This window comes from Chanodichthys erythropterus, chromosome 4 (genome assembly GCF_024489055.1).
Source record: "Chanodichthys erythropterus isolate Z2021 chromosome 4, ASM2448905v1, whole genome shotgun sequence".
In the NCBI taxonomy this organism is placed as follows: Eukaryota; Metazoa; Chordata; class Actinopteri; order Cypriniformes; family Xenocyprididae; genus Chanodichthys; species Chanodichthys erythropterus.
The window spans coordinates 23,561,150-23,577,249 of NC_090224.1; the positions used below are offsets into that span (position 1 = coordinate 23,561,150).

Consider the following 16,100-nt stretch of genomic DNA (forward strand, 5'->3'; position numbering starts at 1 on the left):
GAAACAGTTTGGAGAATATCAGATGTATATCAGTGTATTGGATCTGTGTATTGTCAGAGATATGCTTACTTAATGCAATACAATTTAACTAAATTAGATTTTAAATCTACTGTTGATTTAGTCGACTAAAAATCTTATGATATTTAGTCGACCAAAACTAGAATAAAACGAAAACAATTTCCAATGACTAAAATATGACTAAAACTAAATGGCATTTTAGTCAAAAAACTATGACTTAAACTAAATCAAAATTTGCTGTCAAAATTAACACTGCTAGAAAGTGAGCAATACAGAATGTTTATGCGTTCAGTTTAAATAAAGTCCCATAAACCTGCATCCTGACGTACATTTTGAGGAAATCATTCCTTATAATCACACAGCCTGTGTTTACCCAAGGACAGGGGTCGTCAAACAGTGGACTGGACTCCGGCTCGGACCGGCGGTGGCACCATTGCACCGTTTCTACAGCTTAAAGTGAGCAGCGCTCAGGGTCGTTCAAGGTAATGATCTTTCTGTTCTGCCGTATTTGTTGCTCTTAGTTTTCAGGAATGACACACTAGGAGAATTAACAGTGGCACTTCATTAGAAACATGGACCGGCGTGACTGAAAGAACAGAGAGACGAGCAGCAGCGCTGAACGATCCTCCACTCGTCGTCGGGAAAGAACGACAGACTCGTACAGTCAGCAGCAGCTACACATGCTGTCGAAGCAACACATCATTACCTGCCGTATCAAGGTCAGTCCCCATCTATTTAAAACTCTGTTCTCGTTACGCCAGCGGAAGCAATGTTAATGCTAACGAACACAACCGCTTAACCCGTCATGTCGCTGTGGAAGTCAGAGCTTTGGTCAGTACGGCCAGACACAACTGACCCAGGGTCTATATTAGTCCTGTGCGGTATGACAAGCAGCCCGGTTACCCACAGTTCAGCTTCAAAATAACCCTGTGAATCACAATATCATGTTCTCTCAGTCACAACACAGAGAGACAGACTCAGACACTATTAGTGCATCCTTTATTAAGACTACAGATTCAACTTCATTTTGCTGTGACAGTTGTTCATGAAAAATCCCTCAGATCCAGCATATTTTGCACATCCGAGCTCTTCCCAACAGTGGCAGTGTATGACGAGGAGATCAGGATTGATCACATGATTGTCACATGATTGAGGGTCTCAAACACAACTAATACAAAACACACAATATGAAGAACCAAGGGGAAGGGTAACTTCTCAACAGGACAATCTTTCAGTATTTGAATAAAAGAATAAAATGATCTTATCATTCTCAGTTCTGGAGGTGTTTACAAACCTTAGAACAGCCTTTCTGCAAACTACCTTAAAAGCTGAGAAAATGCTACCAAGGGAGTTGGTAACGTAAGTTACTAGAAGTCAGTTGATAAATAGAAACTGCTGATGGCATTATGCTTGAAAACAAACTCTTCACAGCAGCGTCGTTTGCAGATCGGTTGTTTCAAGCATCATTGGAGAAGTTCGGCTGTCACAACAGGGACAAAGACATGGAAGCCAAATCTTCTTTCACCTTCCATTATTGCTCATTCTGTTTGTTTACTACTTTAGTAACAGATTTCATGGCAGCAGCTTTGGGTTCTTTTTCTTTTCTCTCTCTCTCGAGGAACAATGACGCAGGGGGCCAGTATTTTAAGTTTGACGGGCCCGTGTGTCAGCGGCTGGCCCCAAAGCACCTGCTTGCCGTTTAAATTTGATACCCTCTTATCGCTCTCCAAATTGAATCGACTGCTCACGAGAAAAAAGACGTGTGACCTACATCTCTGACACACTTAAAAGAGAAAGCAGAAATGGAGCAAAAGAAGAGGATCTAGGGAAAAGGAAGGAACGACCAAAAACTATCCTCAGCTACCTCAACCATCAGGGTTAAAACTGAATTGTAAAACCTCAAACATGGACACAAATCAATCTCAAACTAATCAAATCAAAGTCATGGCATCTGTCCAACTCATGATGTGACAATAAAGTTTTTGAGTGGGAAAAAACCAATCGAAGCTCCTGCCTTTGCCATTGTTAGATTTCTAGAAATCCCTCTTTACGGCAAACTGTTTTCAGCTGACAGAATATGGAAACTTTACACTTTCTGACAAATAGAAAAATCAAAAGTGCAGTTTCTACTTTCTTTCTTTTTATCAGATTCTGAAGTGAGGATTAATTAAGTCTATGTCTTGGATTAGCTTTAATACAAACCAGAGAACAGTGTGACCGCTGAGGAGAAATTGGATTCTGGTACCTGGGTAATAAAAGACCTTTGAAGAATGGAAAGCTAGATTTAGAGCGACCTTCTAAATAGATTATAACACATCCAGGGATCAAAGGACTGTGTAACAGTGTTTTACGCTTTAAGAGTTGAAGTATTTTTTAAGCTAATAATCATTTACATTTAACTATCTATCAGATGTGTTCGTCCCAGCGTACCACGTCTAGAAATATTCACAGTGTGTAGGGCTCAAATCTCCCTGTGTACAGTTAAGAAAAAACAGAACATGAAACAATGTGAAACAATGCAGTAGTTATACGAAACAATTTTGAATGTTCATATACGTTTATTTAGAAAATGTACCTTTCATAGTTAAAACCTGATGATCTATATTAACACAGCATAAAATGATTTATCACAACTGAACTAAAACAACACTGGACTGAACTGAGTCAACACTGAACTGAACTGAGTCAACACTGAACTGAACTGAGTCAACACTGAACTGAACTGAGTCAACACTGAACTGAACTGAGTCAACACTGAACTGAACTGAGTCAACACTGAACTGAACTGAGTCAACACTGAACTGAATTGAGTCAACACTGAACTGAACTGAATCAACACTAAACTGAACTGAGTCAACACTGAACTGAACTGAGTCAACACTGAACTGAAATGAGTCAACACTGAACTGAACTGAGTCAACACTGAACTGAACTGAACCAACACTGAACTGAAATGAGTCAACACTGATCTGAACTGAATCAACACTGAACTGAACTGAAACAACACTGGACTGAACTGAGTCAACACTGAACTGAACTGAATCAACACTGAACTGAACTAAAACAACATTGAACTGAATCAACACTGAACTGAACTGAAACAACACTGGACTGAACTGAATCAACACTGAACTGAACTGAATCAACACTGAACTGAACTAAAACAACATTGAACTGAATCAACACTGAACTGAACTGAAACAACACTGAAATGAACTAAAACAACATTGAACTGAATCAACACTGAACTGAACTGAAACAACACTGGACTGAACTGAATCAACACTGAACTGAACTGAATCAACATTGAACTGAACTAAAACAACACTGAAATGAATCAATGGTGAACTGTATCAACCCTGAACTGAATCAACACTGAACGGACTTCACCTGGAAAAAAAGCCTAAAATGCATAATATGTTATCACTGTAAAACTGCTTTGAATCAATCTGTATTATATAAAGCACTATAGAAATAAAGGCGACTTGACAAACTTTCATTTGATTAATATCCAACAGTTCAATTAGTGCAGATTCTTAAATATTTCTGAAGCAATAATTATTTTGTGGTGGTGAAACTGTTAATCTATGTCACTGTCCTGTTACGTGAAACAGTGTGTGTGTGTGTGTGTGTGTGTGTGTGTGTGTGTGTGTGTGTGTGTGTGTGAGTGTGTGATGAGTCGAGAGCTCTGACGCACTGCTTCATCCGCAAGAGTCAGACACAAATTTCCTGCTGTGACACATCAGACAGGAGCAGGACCGTCAGTCTCTCCTGACATCTGACATCTCTGAGCATAATTTCTGACCAAACGGGCTGTGAGGTCGACACAACAACACAACATGTGCTGGAGCAAAAGCAATAGACACTTGCTCCACGCTTAAAACACTCTGAGGGTCAGTGCAGCTGCATGAAGTGTGAAACCACGGAGGACGATATTGTTGCTCAAAGGCAGTTCACATTAAGAACCAACTTTATCTCAAAGTCACGGCACTTTCTCAACAATGTTGCTGTATTGTATAAGTCTACAACATTGATTCTCAGTTCTTTAGCAATTACAGTCTTCCTATTCTTCACCATTTCCGATGATACTGATACGACCCCTTTGACAGACAACTGCAACATCCATTACTGTCTGTATTGGATCCTACATGCGCAACAAAGGCGCCATCTTCATTAGTGCTTTCATTGAAAAATTGATGTGAACAAAGTTGTGCACTCAAGCAAATCAAAAATGATGTTGTGTCACAAGTCAATATTTTACCATAACAAACACTTGTACTGTTAGAGACACATCAGTCGAAAATGAGACACGAAAGTTTCACTTCAGACATATTTATATACAGTAGCATTTTAAAAGGATAGTTCACCCAAAAATGAAAATACTGCCTCTATTTATCATGTCGGGCCAAACATGTATGATTTTCTTTCTTCTGCAGAACAAAAAAGAAGTTTGTAATTTGACATTCACACAGTCATTTCTCAAAATATCTTCTCTTATGTTCTGCAGGTTTGAGAAATAGTAAATGACTGAATTTTCGTTTTCGGGTGAACTAACTCTTGAACCATGTATATTGTCAGACAGATGTCATGATCATTCAGCTATCACAAGATCTCACACTCTGAATCAACGGTCTGTTTAGTGTGTCATGCAAATCCACACTGAAAAATGACAGTCACTCTGCTACTGTACGGTTCACTGATTTGAATCTATTCAAATAAGAATCATTTTGCAGAAAACTTTTAATAATGCAGATGCCCACGGGTTGATCATATGGCACAAAAAAGAAGGCAGTAATGTTTGTTTGATCATGCAAGTTTGAAATAAACTTCTAAATGCAAATTTTTTCCATTTAGGAATTCTCTGACTCTTACATTCAGTTTTGGCCAGTATTTTACTATCCATATCCCTGTAAAGAGGTGGTATAAGAGTGTACATATTTATTAAATCATGTAGCTTTTCAGTAGTAAGTCTATTGTACTAATTTAGTATAAGGGAAACGCTGACAAAAACTGGTATATTGTCTTTTTACATGTGCATTCAAAAGTGCTGCTTTCTTACTATCACTGAGAGTTCGTTTTCTCTCCCTCTCTCCCTCTCTATCCTTTCCCCTCTCTATCTCTCTCTCACACACACACACACACACACACACACACACACAGTGGATGCTGCATGTGTGCGACAAACACAATTCAAACGAAAATTGAAAGTTCAAGCTTAAATGGTCAGAATGACAATTTAAAAATGTAGATTTTAGATGAAGAACATGGCTGAGAGAGGTTTGCTTAGACGTGTGTTTGCTGCACTACTGCATGCTGCAATTTTCAGGCAATTACAAATGTGAAGTTCAGTTTCTCAGAAAGGGATTCATCTATATTAACCAAAAAAAAAATCAAAAACCTGTCTGCTTCAAGTTAATAGGTTCAGCAGACATTGTAAGTTTGGATCTGTTGGACATAGGAATATTTCAACAGCTCAAACTGTTATTAATAACGGCTAATAGACACCTACTTCATTTCAACAAGCTTAGTGAGAATAGTTAACAGTGTAAAACATGGAAGCAATCGAACACTGTTAACCTGCACAGAGTGTGTGAATTCACAACATGCTTTATGAGATGTTGTTGCCATCTGGGATCTGATATAAGGTCAAGCTCGTGTACAAAGTGAAGGCAGAAAAAAAATAGAGAGGACACCTTCATCTGAAACGCTTACCCTTCCCTGCATGGCAAACAAACACATGATGCAGAGAGAGTTGTCTTATTTAAGCTCTTCATTCATTCATTACAATATACACCGATCAGGATAACATTATGAGCACTGACAGGTGAAGTGAATAACACTGATCATCTGTTAGTGGGTGGATATATTAGGCAGCAAGTGAACATTTTGTCCTCAAAGTTGATGTTAGAAGCAGGAAAAATGGACAAGCGTACGGATTTGAGCGAGTTTGACAAGGACCAGATTGTGATGCTAGACGACTGGATCAGAGCATCTCCAGAACTGCAGCTCTTGTGGGGTGTTCCCGGTCTGCAGTGGTCAGTATCTATCAAAAGTGCTCCAAGGAAGGAACAGTGGAGAACCGGCGACAGGGTCATCGAAGGCTGGCCCGTGTGGTCCGATCCAACAGACGAGCTCCTGTAGCTCAAATTGCACAAGTTAAAGCTGGTTCTGACCCCTGTCCACCGCCGAAAGCCCCAACAGTGGACACGAGAGCAAAAGGGGGACCAACACAATATTAGGAAGCTGGTCCTGCCTGTTATGCCTGTTCGGTGTATGCAGCAGAGTTATTATTTTTAAATTGAAAATCACATTTACATTAAAGCAATGTCTTTGATTTGTCATCTGCTGTGTGTTCCACCATGATTAATAATGGCAGAACTCTGCTATGCTTTGAACTGCCACCTCACTGCCCTAATATGTGTGGAAATGAAGCACGAGGAACAGTCCTGGAGTGTTCTGTTATGTGTAATTGTATATCGTGGCCCGCACCGTGTTTGGCAGTTGTAGAGGGTAAACTTCGGTTAAGTTCTGCTATCAAAGGCCACAGGTGAACTGATCTCTTCCGGCCTCTTCCAAAGACCTGCTCTGTACCCCGTTTTGTGAACAGACCTTTTCTTTTCGGAGAGAGAGTACGAGAGACCTGCCAAGTGCCGGTGAGCTGATCTTAACTTGACCTTCTCACAGCATGCTTTAGATTCACTGAGCAAAAGTGCAGTGAACATGAAGTGCTCTTCGAGCATATAAAATGGTGCAAGGCAGAAAACGAACAAACAGTTAGCACAAGCCCTGCAGCCGTGGAGTCACAATGACTGATGGACTTCATCAAAAACTACTGTATATCACAGCTTCCGCTGTTCCTGCACAGAAATGCTTTTACGTACTTTTATAAGGCTTCTGTTCACCAGCTGTTTGCTTTCAAAATCATCTGTCTCTCCATCCATCTTATACTTAGCAGTTCAACTATCAATGCACAGACTTCATACTGACTCACATCACTATTGGTTGGCTAGAACACCAATCTGCTCTGGTACATCTACAAGACCACAAAGAATCTAAAGAAGCATATTTCTTGTAAAAAAAAAAAAAGTTTCCCACCACTTCATTTTGGTCCAAGTTTTGAAGAACTGGCAGTGTTGGGTGGTAGTCAAGGTATTGTGTCCGCTCTTCCTACCAGTGTCTCTCATAATAACAACTGACATGGACACCGTGAAGAATCTTCTGATTCTTCTTCTTCCTCCCTCTCTGTTGCACTCACTGAACACGAGGGGAGCTATTTCAACTTGGCATAGAGAACATTTTCAATTTCAGTAGATTGGCTGAACATTTACACTTTGCCAGCTGTGATAACGCTGACAAAGGGACCAAGGTGCCTGCCAGGACAATCAGATAAAAGTGCAGTGCTGGGCAAAAACAGTGCTTGAACTATTGGCGACTAAGCAAGAGTTGCAGAAGAAATGGTGGTAGAAGAATCGGGTTATGGTTTACAATACATGCTTACCATATCTCAAGTGATTCTGATAGACTTTTCTTAAAGTGATAGTTCACTCAAAAATGAAGGTTCTGTCATCATTTACTCTCCCTCACATCATTACAAACTTGTATGACTTTCTTTATTCTGTGAAACACAAAAGAGGATATTTTGAAGACAAAAACAAGATTGGCATTGACTTTCATTGCATCTATTTCTGAAAATACCATCTTTCATAAAGGTTTGGAACGAGCAAGTAAATGATGAGAGAATGTTCATTTTGGGTGAACTATTCCAAAAACTACAACATGTCTGAAGAGATGTCAGCAATGTGTCAAACTGATGATGATGATGATGATGATGATGATGATACACAGCTTTACTTTTCATTTCAACCAGAGGAACCCATGGTTGTTGTACAAATCTCAGACAGCTTGGCAGACATCTCGGCATGGATGAAAGAACATCATCTGCAACTCAATCTAGCGAAGACAGAGCTTCTCATCTACACAGCCACTCTGATGGCACAGCACAAATTCATCTTCCAGCTAGGATCATCAATGATAATCCCAACTAGACTTGTGCCGATATTCGGTAATGCGATAAATCGCGATAATGAATATGCACGATATTGAAATCATTGGCACTTCAGAATACCGTAAATAATAATTTATTACCAATTATTAATTTCTTAATAAGGCAATTAAGAATACTTTACCCATCAATCGTATAAAATGCACAACACCGCTGTATTCTGCGTCAAAAGGACACCGGCTCAGATGTAAACAATCCCAGCGTGCACGAGAAGCACATGACGGAACCAGTGAAGGAGACGAGCTGAATGAAAGTGCGCGTTCACTCTCTGACAGCAGAGGGCGCTGATGGAACAGCAGAGTGCAGCGGTTACCACGGAAACCGTGCAAACAAAGTAACTGCTCTAGTGAAGTTTTTAAAATGCTTCAAACAGCCATTCATTTTTTTGTAATCTCAGTGTTGTTCATCACAGCACCAAAAACTGAATACTTAAAAAAGACTTAAAAGGATATTAATTTTCAAACCTAAACATTTTTATATTTTAATCTGGACTACAACATGCCCTAATGATTATAAATGTTCTGATTATTTGTTATTGTTCAGTAAAACTTTGAAAACATACGGCTTCATTAGTTAACATGTTAATTCATTATCACTAAACTGACAATCAAAATACTTATAAAGTATTAATTATTATTAATTAATGTTAATTTCTTAGTTACTGTTTAATAACATTACTAAAATCAAAATAACTTATTTAATGGACCTGAGAAAAAACTAACAATGATCAGTTGTGTTTCTAAACTAACATTAACAAAAAACAACACTTTCTGTAACAAATGTAGCAATTGCTCAATCTTAGTTAATGCATTAAATAGAGTAAAGTGTTATCTGTTGTTCTTTATAGCCTAATTCTTTTGCATGTTAATCTGTTTGAAAATTTCAGTCAGAGTTGTTTTTGTTTTATTACAAAAAGAGTTCTTAAACCTGTTAAACTATGACAAAAATGGTTTTGCAACTTATTTTAATATCATGATAATACCGTATACCGTGACAAAAAAATCTTCATTAATTAATCACAACATGAAAATTTTATACCGTCACATGCCTAATCCCAACCATATCAACCGGATATCTTGGGGTAATCTTTGATGGCAGGCTAACCCTCAAAGACCACATTGCTAGTCAAGTCAAGTCAGCTTTATTTACAGTGTTTTTTACAACAGAGATTGTTTCAAAGCAGCTTTAGACGGATAAACAGGAAATGATTCACTGATGCAAACAGAGATCAATTCTGCTTTAAAGCAGCTCAGTGTCATTGTTTAACTGAGGTCAGTTCAGTGTTGATTCAGTTTTGTTCAATAACTGTGTAAATATTATCAAATATGAAATTAGTTCAATTCGGCTATAAAGCAGCTCTGTAGAAAACAGTGATGTCATTGTCCAGCTCAGTTCAGTTCTCATACAATAGTCATAGTATAGTCAGATCAATAATATTGTTGAATATTAAGTTTCCCCAACTAAGCAAGCCAAGCCAAAAGGTGACAGTTGCAAGAAACCCAAACTCCATCTGTGACAGAAATGGAGGGGAAAAAAAAAACCTTGAGAGAAACTGCTTCCCGAACAATGCTAGGAAGAGAGTTTGGCTACTGAATAGGAAAAGGATCTACTGCCTGAGGTTGATTTTGATATTCTAGGTATTATCTAACTAACTAACTGGCCAGAATTTTGAGATAGCAATAGACGTGAAGCAGTATAATGTGTTAAGAGCTCACTCAGGTACAGGGGAGCTAAACCATTTAGTGCTTTGTAAGTAACTAACAAGATTTTAAAATGTATACAATGTTTAATAGGGAGCCAAAGCAGTGATGACAGAACCGGGCTAATATGGTCATACTTTCTGGTTCTAGTAAGAACTCTAGCTGCTGCGTTTTGGACCAGCTGGAGTTTGTTTATTAATCAAGCAGGGCAACCACCCAGTACAGCATTACAGTAATCTGGCCTTGAGGTATGAATGTGTGAACTAACTGTTCCGCATTTGTCATTGAGATATATTTTATAATGAAAACATGCGGATTTACAAATGCTAAAAAAAGATTGCTATCAAATAACACACCCAGGTTCCTAAATGTTGACAAAAACTTGACAGAACATCCATCAAGTGTAATTCTAGGTTTTTGCATGGAGAAAACCTGTTTTTCTTTCAGAATTTAGTTATAGGAAATTTCTTGTCATCTGATTTTTCAATTTCCTCTGTTCTTTGCTGTTGTGATTGTCTTCATAACTGTATCCAGACAGCCGAATCCCTGATCCTCAAGAAACAGTTGAAATTGTATCTCTTCCATTAGCACTTAACTGCATCCTTCTGACATAAAATATCTTTATCTATGCTTTCACTATTTCTTCTATCCCTCCCTGTTTTAGCTTCTACTATTCTTAACAATGTTTGAAACTTTGTATTACTAGCACTTCTCATGTTATTGCCTCTTTTAGATTAATAGCTTGTTATATTCCTCATTTGTAAGTCACTTTGGGTGAAAGCTCAGATTTTTCAAGATACCAAAATCTGCAATCAAATGAGCTCAAACTGTATGTTCAATACTAAATTACTGCTATGCTATCCAAATAGATTGTGCCATTTCACCAAAGGAATTTTAGGGCAAACATCTGAGACAACGTTGATACTTAACTCACAAGTACATCTTTTCTGCCTTTTCTACCCCTAAAGTAGGGCCAGTATTTTAACGTATTCAAATGCACCCTTATTGTTCTAGCATGCACCCTTTAGATAAGGCACAGGTGGGTTAGGTGGGTTGAACGTACAGTGACATGTTGTTTTACGCTCAAAAGCACTACTTCAGCACCTGTATCACTCATAAGAGATGCTCAGACTCACAGGACAGTACGACTCAAGCAGCCTCACAAGAGCAGGCCTTCATACTTTGCAAACTGCTTTGTCTAATAGCTGCTACCAAATTCCCCTAGTGAGAGTCCATCCTGCTGTACTCCACAGAGCAAAGGAACATGTCACAGCCCTACAGCCTCATGCAAATGCTTTAGTCAAATTATCGGTTCACTTACAGCCGGGGGGGCTGGGATACATTGACATTCAAAACGCATCACCCACTTCACATTCCTGTCCGCCTCTGCAAACAGAATATCCCTGTATTTAAACAACAGTTCCTGTAGTGCAGAGATGTGCTGGCTCTCCTCAATGCCACATGCAGGGGACCAGCAGTGATAACCGGAGATGGACGTTGTGACCGAAAACCTTTTGGATCCTGGCTACAGTCGTTTCCTTCCTTTCTTCTGCATTCCTCTTTTTTTGAACAGTTTTCCCGATAAGTAAAGCAGAACAGCATGCCGTGCTTCCTCTGCGCTACACGTTCAAAGGCCAGTCAAGCTTTTTAGAGGAACTGTGACTAAACTTTTGCTCTCTTTCAAAAACATTTATCCTACATTTGTACTGTTATGTGGAAAAACATACAACAAACTTTTCAGACCAATATTACTATCACAGCAGCCACCCTAACTACATCAAGTTTTAGCAGACACTTTTATCCAAATACAAACTATGATTCAGAGACCTTTAGCAAAGTGGTGAAAACAGCCTCTGCTGTTTACATACCAGCACACAAATGTGTGTGTGTGTGTGTGTGTATGTGTGTGTGTGTGTGTGTGTGTGTGTTTGTGTGTGTGAGAGAGAAAGAGAAAGAGAGCAGGGTTCAGTAGAGTTTCATTAGTTTCACGTTTTAATTGCACGCAGCAATGCGTTGGCAATATGAATGTAAAAGTATTTGTTCTGCCAATAAAACACCTTAAAACTGTAACAGTGAGAGACAGAGAGAGAAAAATACTGAGAAAATTAGTTCAGTAGACCTGAACCAGCCTGCAGTGTCCAGCTGGTCAAAAACAGATGCCTCACGTCAAAACACAACACTTCTGTGGAGGGTTAAAGGACCAAGTTCTGTTTGTTAAAATGAGCAGTGCATTGTGGGACAGGACGCAGTGCGGGTCAGCAGTGGTGTTGGCATCGGTTGGATGTTAGAGCAGCACAGAACTGACAAAACTCCTCTGGGAGCAGAAGCTGCCGTCAGTGCCGGATTCAAGCCTGATCCCAGAGCAGCTGAGAGAGTCGTGTGGAGCAGAAACCTGTTACTGAGGAATCTAAAGATCGCTGACACTCCACAGGCCACAGAAGTACACACTCTATGTGTGTTCTACATATACACACCAACCTACACTAATAAACAATTTATGTAAAAAAAAAAATGTCCAGGGGTCAGAGTGCGCAGGTTCATTACGAAAGTTCAGATTCAGACAAAATTCAAGATTGCAAGGTCATTGATGATGTGTAAGAGACAGAAAGGGCTCTCCGAAATCTGACCATGTTTGTCTTGAAAAGTATCCTTACAGGTGGTGAATTTGCTTGAATATTTCATTCATCCAGATCCAATGTGTGATTTACGTGTTGGCTTATTTTTTTTTAGCAGTGATACTGCATAATTACAGAACCATTTCTGTAATGCATGCAATGCAAAGACATTTCGATTACAAGTATGCAGTGGATCAACAACCTTCTCTTCTCAAATACAAATACTCACATTCCATTTATCAGAAGGCAGAAACCCTCTGGTTCTCCTCATTTACAAAGCATGGCTATAATTGCATCCATCTAAATTGTCAATCAGCTGCAATCATATTTTCACAAAGCACTGCAAAACACCAAAAAGGCCTTTATGTTTTGAGAAGAAACTGAAATGCATTAATTAAAAGCAAACCACTCTGTAAGAGACACTATTATTGATTGGCAGTAATTTTGCCATCATCTAAATCAAACGCAGGACAAAGTTTGATTTGAAATATGACACTAATTACCTTATTCTGATCAGTCCAGTACAGGAAGTATCCGTGGGGATCAACACGCAGTGTCACCGGTGTAACTGTGGTGCAGTCCTACAAAAACACAAGACAATCATATCAGGGTCATCACAGCACAATGTTTATTTTTATGACAGTCAACATAATGAATACTAATGACTGTACAAGAGAAACATGGGTAGATGAGAAGAATTAGAAATATGGTGTTTGTGTTCATGTGAGAAATAGAGAGAAATTAAAGAGAAAGACAGATGTGAACCAGTAGAGTAAACAGATCACTGTAGTTCCTGCAACACCAACCTTATCGTGAATGAAACTGAGAGTTGAGTGTGAGCCGCCGGACGCAGAAAGACAAGAGCAGCTCGTGTGTCATTTAACCCTCAGGAATTAACATAGCAACTGCAAATATTACTGGAGCTCTATAAAAAGACCGGCACGCTTTTGTTGAGGAACACAGTGGTGTTTTGTAGCACCTAAACTTCAGCAGGGGCCGATGTCACATGCAGACATTCGACACACATCAGTGCTTTAGAATTAGTCCAAAACACAACATCTGTGTCCAATGTGCACTGAGAAGAGATCAACACCCCCACAGATCACACGCCAGAGCTTTCGCCAGAGTGTCCGTTCGAGAATACAGTCAACAACTCATCTGATCAGATCCCATTTCTAACTGATTTATTGCTGGGAGGCTTTTAGATGCAGGTTAAGACAAACACACTGGCGGAGAAACCACTGCTACTGACATGTTATAGATTTCAAACCCCTTTGGGTCCTTCACTGAAACACAACCTCCATCTCCTTGATGAAACAATAAAAATGACCAGCCTGGTTTCAGCCCAAGCCCGGGGAGGGTAGAGCTTCTTTCCAGACTCTCACGGTGTGTTTATACAGCGGAAGATGGTGACACACGTATTCCTGGAGAAAGTCTCTGATCTCCATGCAATCTCACTGCTGTCCGAAGTAACACCTGAGATACTGAGGAGATACAGTATTCTTTCCTATGGGATCTGCAGTTACAGATAGTTCTGTTACTCCCATTGAGGGAATTTAAAGCCAGACAGAAAATACACCAAATGCTTGAGGCGAAGCGTCTGAGTGAGTGCTACAAAGAGGAAAATCAATCTCATGGCAGGAGAAATGGGCTTTTTGTTACTGCAAAGACACTGGATTAGAAAAGCTCCAGAGACATTCTGTCATTTTCCGCACAATGGCAACATGCATGCAGTCCGACATCTGACAAGGAGGTTTAATAATGAACATAAAAGTGTTTTACATTCTGGTTTAAGCCGGTGATGTGTTCCTTAGTATATCCAATACCCCAAAAAAGACTATTTCAACGGTTTATATTGGTCAGGTTATATTGTATATTCTATATTATTATATAACAGTTATTTTGTTGGAAATACAATACAAAAAGTCCTATATCGATTGTGCCAAATCTAATTTTTGTTAATTCAGTGAATAAAAACTGAAAAGAAAAAAGAAGAGTCATCTTATTTCATTCTTTTAATCTTAATTGACTTGATGGGCAAAAGATCAGAGATTCAAATCAAATGAATGAATCAGTTCAAATGTAAAGACTATAAAGAGCCAAACAAAGAGTTCAGACTCTGATTGAACAAGACAGCTGATAAACACACACCTGTGACACACATCAGATCAACTCTACATTAAAAAGAGGAGTAAAGTTGATGCTGTAAACAACCTTCAGGCCGAACTGTAAGTGTACCAGCAGCATTTCCATTAAATGGTACTGCTAAAAAACTTTCTGTTCAGTTTTGACCAGGGAAAAGGCAAACAATCCCGACTCGCAGAAGATAAACATGAAACAGGATGAAGAAAGTTCATAGAATGAAAGGGACCAAAAGAGGAACACATGAATAGGGGCTCAAACTCAGGCTCAAATTGACCGCAAACTGGGAAAATTCTGGAGCCAGAGCGTCACTTGCATCCCTGCTCCTCGAACACGTCAGGAAACACCCGTGTGCACTGGAGGAGGCCGGCGAAAGCGATCCGTCACTTCAACACTGCATCATTTATGAGCTCCGAGAGCTGCTTTGGAGCATTTAATTTCTTTTTATAAAAATAAGAAGAGATAAAAAGACACTAGAAATCTCCTTACTGAAAGATGTACAAACTCGACTAGTTGGTGGATTGCTTAAATGCCATGACTATTCGAATACTCAGTTACTTGAAGGAATCAGATTGGTTGTTGGATGACTAATCGACTAGTCAACCATCATGCCATGCCTCTTCACTTGACAAAGATTTAACTGAAGCAGTTCATGTCTGTCTAAGAACCTCTTTCTGGAAACACAGCTCAAAGATGAGGATTCACCATCAACATCTCCCTGATCTGCCTGCTGCTTCAACACATAATGCTTCAGGTGCTTTACAAAATCACTCACTCATTCATTCATTCAGTTATGCCGTTCATAGGATGGGCAAAACACAGTAAGAACTCCCAAAGTGCAGAATATCGCTAGAGATGTTCAGTAAACCAGCAGGTGTAGCTCCCGTTTAAACCTGATTACGATCGACTGGAGAGAAGTGGTTCCTGATGGGAAAAATCCCACTTCTATCCTACACAAAGTCTCATCAGATGCAGACACGCTTCTGTCGTCCCTCTGCGCCACACACCGGCCCAGCATTTCACAGTTTAAATGAGGCTTGCAGTTAAAACAAAATAGTTCTCCCATGACTTATGTGAAATTAATTTTGTCAAATCAATAATACAAAGAAACTATCTACAGTTTTTCATCTTCAGGTCAAATCCAAAGTTATCTCTGTTGTTTAGTTGTGCTTGTCTCTCCATGAAGCTCTTTGTCTGCATTTTGTTTTCCTATCAAATCACTTTGGCTTGATGACTTTCACAGCTTTGACCTTTATGGCAGGAGAGGCCAGAGTTTGAAAGCTTGAGGGGGAAATATGGGAAGAAGCATTACATCCAAGAAAATCATAACATTTCCGGCATCATTTCCAAGGTGCATATGCAGCCAGCTGTTATGATTAAAGTTATTAATAAGGTCATTTCCTAAACATTATGTCAAAGAAACATTAAAGCTGAAACTAATGCAGCTTTATGCAAATATGACATGACAACATGCCTGTATAGTGCAGCATGACACATCTTACACAGCATATCTGCATTTATAGAGAGAATCACTCTAAATGTAAATTCTGTCATCATTTACTC

General features: G+C 39.2%; 1 protein-coding gene across 2 annotated transcripts in view; it reads right to left on the reverse strand.

Moving 5' to 3' along the window:
* The window catches only part of plcb1l (phospholipase C beta 1-like), a 73,718-nt gene that overhangs the window by 57,097 nt on the left and 521 nt on the right, over positions 1-16,100 (reverse strand). For both annotated transcript variants that reach the window (XR_010894986.1, XM_067384602.1), the window contains exon 2: positions 12,899-12,976. Coding sequence is in view for 1 of the 2 variants with exons in the window: in XM_067384602.1 (XP_067240703.1) it covers positions 12,899-12,976 (78 nt within the window). In the remaining variant the exon portion in view is untranslated. The remainder of the gene's footprint in view (positions 1-12,898; positions 12,977-16,100) is intronic.